This window comes from Leguminivora glycinivorella, chromosome 8, assembly GCF_023078275.1.
Source record: "Leguminivora glycinivorella isolate SPB_JAAS2020 chromosome 8, LegGlyc_1.1, whole genome shotgun sequence".
In the NCBI taxonomy this organism is placed as follows: domain Eukaryota; kingdom Metazoa; phylum Arthropoda; class Insecta; order Lepidoptera; family Tortricidae; genus Leguminivora; species Leguminivora glycinivorella.
In genome coordinates, this window is record NC_062978.1 from 20,501,864 (window position 1) to 20,511,624 (window position 9,761).

The 9,761-nt window shown below is 35.5% G+C and overlaps 1 protein-coding gene across 1 annotated transcript in view; it reads right to left on the reverse strand.

The window, feature by feature from the left end:
* The window catches only part of LOC125228972 (proton-coupled amino acid transporter-like protein CG1139), a 91,435-nt gene extending 85,807 nt beyond the window's left edge, over positions 1-5,628 (reverse strand). Inside the window, exon 1 of the mRNA XM_048133718.1 lies at positions 5,512-5,628. Coding sequence (XP_047989675.1) covers positions 5,512-5,531 — 20 coding nt within the window. The 5' untranslated portion in view covers positions 5,532-5,628. The remainder of the gene's footprint in view (positions 1-5,511) is intronic.
* Between the last annotated feature and the right edge of the window lie 4,133 nt (positions 5,629-9,761).

Below are 9,761 nucleotides of genomic sequence, written 5' to 3' on the forward strand. Positions count from 1 at the left end.
ACCATAAACAATCAGATAGAGGCAAGGATTACTTACTTACATAGGATTTACTCGTACAATCTTCATAATAAGAGTCGTACCTCTATTTTTAGCGCCATCTATTAAATACTATCATATTAACTACACTGATGATGCCTACAAATTTATTTTCTTCAAAATGGGTATTGACGTGATATAATGATATTAAAATAAAGAAGCTTGTCATTTGGCCCTTTTTTTCTTATAAAAAATAATAACACGCAAAAATATATGAGCAAAATCTAAAAGCTTTTTGGTGACTTTAGTTTAAGATGTATATAGATTAAGGCTATTGTTGTTTTACTTGTATATTTTCACCAAATAAACGTTTTCTATTCTATTCTATTCTATTCAAAATGCGATTTTGGCCACTTCCAGACTGCGAAATAGCGCCATCTAGTTTTAAGCCTAAATATCAGGGGGTACGCTTTTTTGTATGGTCTTTGTCTGTCCCGGTATTATATTATGGTCCTTGGATAGAGGATACATATTATCACGCATACTGCGCAAATTATCAAATCATTGACTATCACAAACTAATCTATCAGTTTTCAAACTAATCTATCTAAGTATCTATCAGTTTTCTAACACCAACAGATGATATATACTAAATTGCACTGTACAAATCGTCATAACGTAAAATACCCTATAATGGACGGTGATGCCATTATGGACAAAAAACACAAATCCTTAAAAATAAGTATTTAAAATTAGTTTCTTAAAACGGACGGCATCGTACCATAAACAAGAGTCAAAGAGCTGCTTAATTTTGATGTTTTATTTAATTCGGTTATTTCAGAAGGATTTGGCGACAAGTTAAAAGTCATCAGTTTACTGAAAAAAAATATCAGGACGAATTCTTAGTAATGTTGCTAAGAGAGTTGAGTTCATGTATAAAATAATGAATAAATAATAGTTTAGTTTAGTTTATTTATTACATAATGATAAATTACAGTATAAATTAATCTACGTTAACCTATATGAATTTACATTATGATCGTCAATGTAAATACTCAGTGTAAACTTGAATGAGTTTTACTTACTGCATTAACCATGAGGTACGGTATAAAATGTGATGTTTGTTACTCCAAAGATATAAAGAAATGGTGCTATTTTGCGAGTGTCCATAACTGGAACCGGAAAACTGCATACCTCCTATGATGGACAAGGAAAAATTTACAAAACCAAAATTTACAAGAATCAATCCTATGTTAAAATAACGCAAACTAATTTTATTTGGGGTACCTATATAAGATTGACTCATTGAGTATCAGTTGGCTTAAAGTAAAATTTTAAATTTATTTTACTGTCCATAATGGGGGATCCATTACTGGAGAACTGTCGTCCATGACTGGAGAAAAAACACCTCATTTTATTTTTTCACTATGAGGAAACCAATAGCAATTATCTATTCTGCAATACACTTAAAATGTAAAAGAAGTATAGGACATTCAAGATTTAACACGCTTAGCGGTAGAATTTTTACATTTATCAGTGATATATCAAAAACAGGCGAAAATTTTTCTTAAACTGTTAATGATTGGGTCCGTTACCTTATAGCCTGGCAAAACACGCTCACGATAGTATCTCTTTCGTAGCTATCTATCTCTATCGCTCTTGCATGTTGGCGCGACAGAGCCAGACTACCTTTCTGCGACGTTTCGTTGCCGTTTCGCGTCGCAGAAATGCCATTCGGCTACGGGGCTAGAGCAGATAATAGGAGCGCCACACTGTCTATGTAAACCATTTTGCATGTTGCTGCTGTTGTGATACTTTTGTATGATAACAATTAAGTGTTGCTATGACAAAAAAAAAATAGTCTTTTCCCCTCACTAGCTTGGAAACACGTGTTTTGTCCTTTAATATACCAGCGGGTAAAAACGCATTTTATCCACTAGTGGGTAAAGTAGTTTGACCTTGAATAAAGTCAAATTAACTGCTTTAAAATTGATAAAAGTATGTGAATCAAGTAATAAAGATGATTTAATTAAACTACGGTTGTACTCACGTTATTATCGCTATTGCTGCGACATGTTTCGGGCCAATTCGGAGGCCCCTCTTCAGGCATATAGGAGTTCACGCGACGGTTAAACTCCGTAGATAATAACGTGAGTACAACCGTAGTTTAATTAATTATTTGAATATGTCTCACGAAAGTTTAACGTGTATAAAGATGATTTACCACCTGTGGAACTACTGGAAGTAGTGATAAATGCATTTTTTTCGTTGTAGTTTCCTCGCTATAGTGAGAAGAAAAGTTTTGTGTTACACTCGGGTGCAAATGTATTTTCACCTCACTAGCTCGGAAACACGTGTTTCGTCCTAAAGGAAAAATAAATAAAAAACCAGCGGGTAAAAACGCATTTTATCCACTAGTGGGTAAAGTAATTTGACCTTGAATAAAGTCAAATCAACTGCTTTAAAATTGATAAAAGTAGGTGAATCTAGTAATAAAGATGATTTATCACCCGTGGAACTACTGGAAGCAGTGATAAATGCATTTTTTTCGTTGTAGTTTCCTCGCTACAGTGAGGGGAAAAGTTTTGTGTTACACTCGGGTGCAATAGTTATTTGTTATACAAGGGGGCAAAGTTGTATTTTAACGCCGAGTGTGGAATTGAAAAACGAGCAAGTGAAAGGATTCTATAGTTGAACCACGAGCGAAGCGAGTGGTTCGAGAATAAAATCCTGAACTTGCGAGTTTTTGAATACACGAGAAGTAAAATACATTTGCACCCGAGTGTAACACAAAACTTTTCCCCTCACTATAGCGAGGAAACTACAACGCAAAAATGCGTTTATCACTACTTCCAGTAGTTCCAAAGGTGGTAAATCATCTTGATTCATAGATTCACCTACTTTTATCAATTTTAAAGCAGTTAATTTGACTTTATTCAAGGTCAAATTACTTTACTCACTAGTGGATAAAATGCGTTTTTACCCGCTGGTATTAAAGGACAATTAACACGTGTTTCCGAGCTAGTGAGGGGAAAATACATTTGCACCCGAGTGTAACACAAAACTTTTCCCCTCACTATAGCGAGGAAAGTACAACGCAAAAAGCGCGTTTATCACTGCTTCCAGTAGTTCCACAGGTGGTAAATCATCGTCATCACTAATTCACTCGCTTTTATTAATATTAAAGCAGAAAAAATGACTATATTCAAGGTCAAATTACTTTATCCACTAGTGAATAAAATGCGTTTTTACCCGCTGGTATTGAAGGACAAAACACGTGTTTCCGAGCTAGTGAGAGGAAAATGTATTTTATTACTTCTCGTCGTGTTAAAAAACTCGCAAGTTCAGGATTCTATTCTCGAACCTCAGAGATGGCCAGGAGGCGCCATAAGCCTTCGGTAATTGTGTCATATACTTGAAAATTTCGACCCTTGCCGCCGTGACCGGTTGGCTGAGTGGTTTAAGCATCCGTGGCTATAACGGAGTACGCTGGTTCGAATCCAGCATCGGACACTTGGAGGCCTTGGTCATTTTTTCTTTGTATATGAAATTTTTTTTCAGTTTATAGTTAAAATAATAGTAGTTTGTCTACTAAAAATACAAATAAATATTTCCTATGAAATAATTTAATTTGGTCTTAGAGTGAACATTTTGTAAACGTTTTATAATGCGGTGTCTGGGTAGTCGCTCAAGTGATTGCAATTAAACCATCATTACAGTTTTTAATCAAGAACAAATAGGGTAAGTTATTTACCGATGTCAGACCCACGTTTACTTAACACTCAATGGTCAACCAACATCAAAGTGTCAATTTGTTCATGTAATGTATTTACCTACTATTGATACCTGATGAATGTATCAATTACTTTTGCGACCTTCGTTGTGTACAGAGTGTAACTATGAAGTATAAATTATGACTAAGTACGTTGTCTAGTATAAATCGTTATTGCAGGTAACATTACAAAGTTAAACGAAATCGACTTGATTCAAACTTTAAGATATATCAAAAATTAGCTTTACAATTAAAACATTATAGCAAATGCAACAAAAATTACACTAGAAACCACGGTGTTTTCAGTCAAAGGAAATAGTAAATCCGGTGTACTTAGGATATGTTTAGGAAACTCAACGATAGAGGGCGTGAAAAACAATTATATGCCCCGCAAACTGGCTAACAACTTGTTGTCGTAAAATGTATACATTTTTTTTGATGTCCAAATTTTTAGCTAGATGTCGCTGTACCACCTGTAAACTAGCGAACGACATTCTATGGTTAATTATATGTAATTAAATTGTAAAATTTACTATTGTCATCTTTTTTGGCAAATAAGTCCGTGTAGAATAGATTTGTGTCTGCTCGTTCACTGAAAAGATCGCTCCCAACTAGTACGATCTCCGAAGTGTACTAGTTCGTTCTTTTAGGACATTTAGGACAGTAGTACACCGAGAGAGCGAAAGACAAATTGTGCATATGACGTACTGTAACGCTCGCTCGTACTAGCCGAGAGCTGATCGGCCGTTTTCGCGCGCTCTCGGTCGGTTTCGGTCGGATCACACGGATCGCTTTGCTGTCATTGTCACTCCTCGGCTCTTCGCTCCTTTCACTCCCATTCTGTTGCGCGTGTGTGAGTGTACTAAATGTACTAGAGAGCAGAATTATTTGGGAGTAGTTCGGTCTAGAACAGTGCAGGGAATCGTGTCTTTTGTACTATACCTTAAACATGAAATGAAATGAAATAAATAAATAAATAAATGTGCTATAAAAAACCTTCAGGCATGGAAAGTCAAATGAAAAGATATCGTAACTTAATAATAGATGGCGCTGCATTCGAATATCGTGACTGATAACTCTACTATTCAATATACTCTATGCTTGACACAACATGGTAGATCCATAACAGAGTTAACACATTCATGAACGGCTAGTGACGTCATCTGTCATCTTAGGCCAAATGAAACAAATGACTACGCGTATGCTATAGCATATGTGTCCACCAATGTGTTAATATAAAATGTAGTGTAGGTATCTTAAAGTTATAATCGGGTCGTAACGTATTAGGATTATTTGAGCCATTTTTTTCCCACCCCACTTTTTTTGTAACATGGGTATTTTTTACGCGATTCATACTCAGAATCGCGAGCTCTTTCGATCGTGGTAGGAGAAAAAAAAATAACCCAAGATTTCCATACATTTTTCAAACCTTCTATTCCGTTACCGCCATATAAAATGTATGAAAAAAATGGTAACGTAATGGGAAAAAACCTTGGGACACTTTCTTTCTCCTATTAGGATGGAAAGAGCTCGCGATTTTGAGTGAAAAGCGCATAAAAAATTCCAAATCCAAAAAAATTTGGGGTGGACAACTTTGAAAAAAAAATGGCCCATTTATAGAACTGATCTTTTTTTTAATTGAGAAGGCTATTAGATAACTTTTAAACTAATATATGTCACGAACACCACAAAGATCGTAAAACAAAACTTTATAACCTATTTGTAAATGCCTTTCTTACCACTCAATTAAAAATATATCTTACCCCAATTCGTTTAAATCCATGTTTGCACTCACAACTCACACAACGGCACACAAATCCAGTTATAGTTCTGTTTTTACATTTCGTTTGTCACAAGCAATTGGCGGCGAAGAATGGCCGCTATCTACTGAGACTCTTCAAGCGGATTACTGGTGTAAGGGCGACCATGCTTTGAGGAAAACACTTCACTGTTTACACTTTACAGGTGAAATATTTTGAAGAGTTTTCGTAAATCCAATAGGCCGGTAGAAGCATTGAAAACGAGGCGGCAATCAGATAAGTCAATGTTATTCCTTATTGCTGTTGTGTGTGTTTGTTTTCTTTATTTTTTATGCCTTGTCAAACCTTTAAGCCAATTTAATTTCACATTTCTTGAGACAGGGGCTAATAAAACTATGATTATTAAACTTTCCCAAAATTTGAGAATGTTTTTTCAAGTTCCGCTTACACCTACTAGATGGAGCAGGTTAGGTAAAAATGTAGGTTCCTCTCTATATTTAAGTTTGGCATAATGACATATAAGTCCATAAATTACGAATTTACATTAGACATGTCATTAATTACTGTAAAATTGATAATAATGATAATAAACCCAACTTACTTTGTGCTTCTATTAAATATTACATTTCGCCAATTCATTCAAGTGTTGCAAGAATGATGGTCATCCTACTCAGAAACAGGTATATTAATTAATGACAGTCAATTTGCAGTCTAGACGCTGCACGTTGGATGCACGCAACACTAGTAGCTAGTTTTTATTTATTTTATACTTGTTTTGCTTGAAAAGTTTTGATTTCTTTGTGCTTCGTTCCAGTTTATATTTTTAAAAGTATGTGTTAGAGTTTGAGTTGTATGCTTGTTTTTAGTGTATTTTACGGCGTGAAATGGGCTCGTGTTAAGGTGGATGAACTTGAGTTATAAGTGTTTTCTATTTTTTTGGGCATTTTCGGGAGAACAATCACTACCCACCAGTGTGCATAGCCGAATGCACAAACGCTCACGATAATATTTCTTTCATAGTTACCTATCTCTATCGCTCTTGCGTATTATCGCGACAGAGCCAGACTGTATTTCTGCGGCGTCTCAGGCGTTTGGTGTCGCAGAAATACCATTCGGCTACAAAATGCGCCACGTTGCGTAATTTCAAGCGAAGCGAAGTAAATCTTTCATAGTAAGTATCACCACATACAGGAGATATTCTTGCTCATATGTATCTTTGTTCACAACAATACTACATTGTAATATACTCGTAATAAACGTATTTCTATTGTGATATGAAAATGTTTACTGCAATATGGATTTGACAGCGTAAGTCAGCGACTAAGATGTCAATTTTGGCCGTAGTGAGTGCTGTGATCGTTTTAGCTACCCCCTCCACCCGCTTTGCACCCTGCCAATATGTAAAGTATGTTTAGTTTGTGATTATGAGGGATATTATTCCAGCATTCTGTCACTGTATATCTGATGTCATACAAACAATCCCGCTTGCGTGTCATGTGAATAAATTAGGTGCTCAGGCTTAGATAATATACTACATTATTAACAAGAAACAAGGCTAGCGAGCATTATTTACTATAGTGATAAGATACACGGCGTTGTATGTAGATTAATTACCGCCATCACTTATAAACCTGGTTATTTAATACTTTACTCGGCACAACTTTACACAATACATTTTGCCCTTAATCATAAATTAATTATAACAAGATCATACCATCCCATACATTAAAATGCGACCGCCTAAGACCGCGCTTACACTCCACCACACATAGATGGCGCCACAAAAAAATGTTTTGTAGCTTTCGATTAGGTATACTTGTAGATGGCGTTGTCACTTTTGACATAGATTTACGGCTCGGAATTGACACTTAATGCCAATCTACAAATAATCGGTGGCAACAAGGCATTTTTTGTGGCGCCATCTATGTGTGGTGGAGTGTAAGCGCGTTCGTAGGCGGTCGCATTTTATGTATGGGATGGTATGATCTTGTTATATTTAATTTATGCCTTAATACTTAATACATTTATTTTCTTACGTGCTGTCCACGTGTATTAACGACAGAAATACATTATGATCTTATTTTTCTTCAAATTCATAGATGTGTAATCTTTTCAATAAGGTCAGTGCGGGCAAGACCGGCATAGTTTATTTGAAATAAAGTTTGAGTGGATAAAACTCTATAATTAATGTAGTCTGGCGTAATGCGCATGGTCCTATGGGATAGCAAGTATTATATTTTACAAAGCTTTTATAATATTTTGGCGAAATATGGTAATTTTAATTGATAAAAATCACATTTTTTAAGGCTCGGCGGGTTGACCGTCCCCCCGCGGTGAGTACGGGAAGACCATCTAGTGCTTGTAATTTCATATGAGACTAGGTTCCAAAACCATGATCATTGTTATTTTACGTAATAACAGGGCAGAATGTTCTAGATAATTCATAAAATAACGTTGAAATTTTAAACATATAAGCATTTTTCCATTTATAAGGCAAGACCGGCATATATGTCCCGTAGATGGGGTTCATAACCTTTTCTTTTCAGGTCCAATTTAGTCACGATATTACAGGCTCATATAAATCCAACTACTTATTTGTGTTTGAAACTTGGTTATTAAGTAAAGGTAATAGGATATTAGGTACGTGAAATAGTTTAGTAACATTTATTAGCAATGTCCCAGACATTATAAAATATGTTTTCAGGGGTGCTGATTTCAAAATTAATGACCAATTTGGAATTTGATATTACTGACTGTCACTTTGACACAAAAGTCGTCATGGTTGTCGTCAAATAAGCTTTCGGAGGTGCTGATTTCAAAATTAATAAACAATCTGGAATCTGACATTGCTGACTGTCACTTCGACGCAAAAGTCGTAATAGGTGTCGTCAGATATGTAGGTTTTCGGAGGTACTGATTCCAAATCAATGACTAATTTGAAATGTGACATTGCTGACTGTCACTTTGACACAAAAGTCGTCTGGTGTGTCGTCAAATAAGTTTGCGGGGGTGCTGATTCCTAAATTAATGATCAATGTAGAATTTGACATATTGACTGTCACATTGACTTAAAAGTTTTCATGGGTGTCATCAAACAGTTTTTTGGCTGTAATGGTTATTGGAATCAGCACCCCCGAGAACCTGTTTGACCACACCCATGACCACTTTTGTGTCAAAGTGACAGTCAGAAATGTCAGATTCCAAAGTGGTGTTTAAATTTTAAATTAGCACCCCCGAAAACATATTTGATGATACCCATGACGACTTTTGTGTCAAAGTGACAGTCAGCAATGTCAATTAACGGTCAGGTAGCCATAAAATAGGGGGCAAAACCGTTTTTAAGGGTACCCATACGGTCCCTGTTGGGTAATGCTGATTATAAAAATAATGACCAACTTGAAACCCTACTCTCTTTTAGAATATTTGTCGCCGCATTTTGCATAATCTACATAACAAAAATAATAAAAACCGGCCAAGAGCGTGTCGGGCCACGCTCAGTGTAGAGTTCCGTAGTTTTCCGTATTTTTCTCAAAAACTACTGAACCTATCAAGTTCAAAACAATTTTCCTAGAAAGACTTTATAAAGTTCTACTTTTGTGATTTTTTTCATATTTTTTAAACATATGGTTCAAAAGTTAGAGGGGGGGGACGCACTTTTTTTCCTTTAGGAGCGATTATTTCCGAAAATATTAATATTATCAAAAAACGATCTTAGTAAACCCTTATTAATTTTTAAATACCTATCCAACAATATATCACACGTTGGAGTTGGAATGAAAAAAAAAATCAGCCCCCACTTTACATGTAGGGGGGATACCCTAATAAAACATTTTTTTCCATTTTTTATTTTTGCACTTTGTTGGCGTGATTAATATACATATTGGTACCAAATTTCAGCTTTCTAGTGCTAACGGTTACTGAGATTATCCGCGGACGGACGGACGGACGGACAGACAGACATAGCGAAACTATAAAGGTTCCTAGTTGACTACGGAACCCTAAAAAAGGGGTAGAACTTATGATAATTCTACCAACTTAAATTTGATGATGAATAATGCAGTGTAGGCTTACTTCTGTTCACCTCTTATCATTCTTCACAACCATGTCACATATATTTTATTTTTACTTAATACTTTCGAATGATTTTAGTAACACCATACGAATCATTACCAAAACTGTATTTCGAAGTTAAAATCAAAAACGGTACGACTACCATAAGCCAAAAACGTAATTATATATTGATATCGTTTACA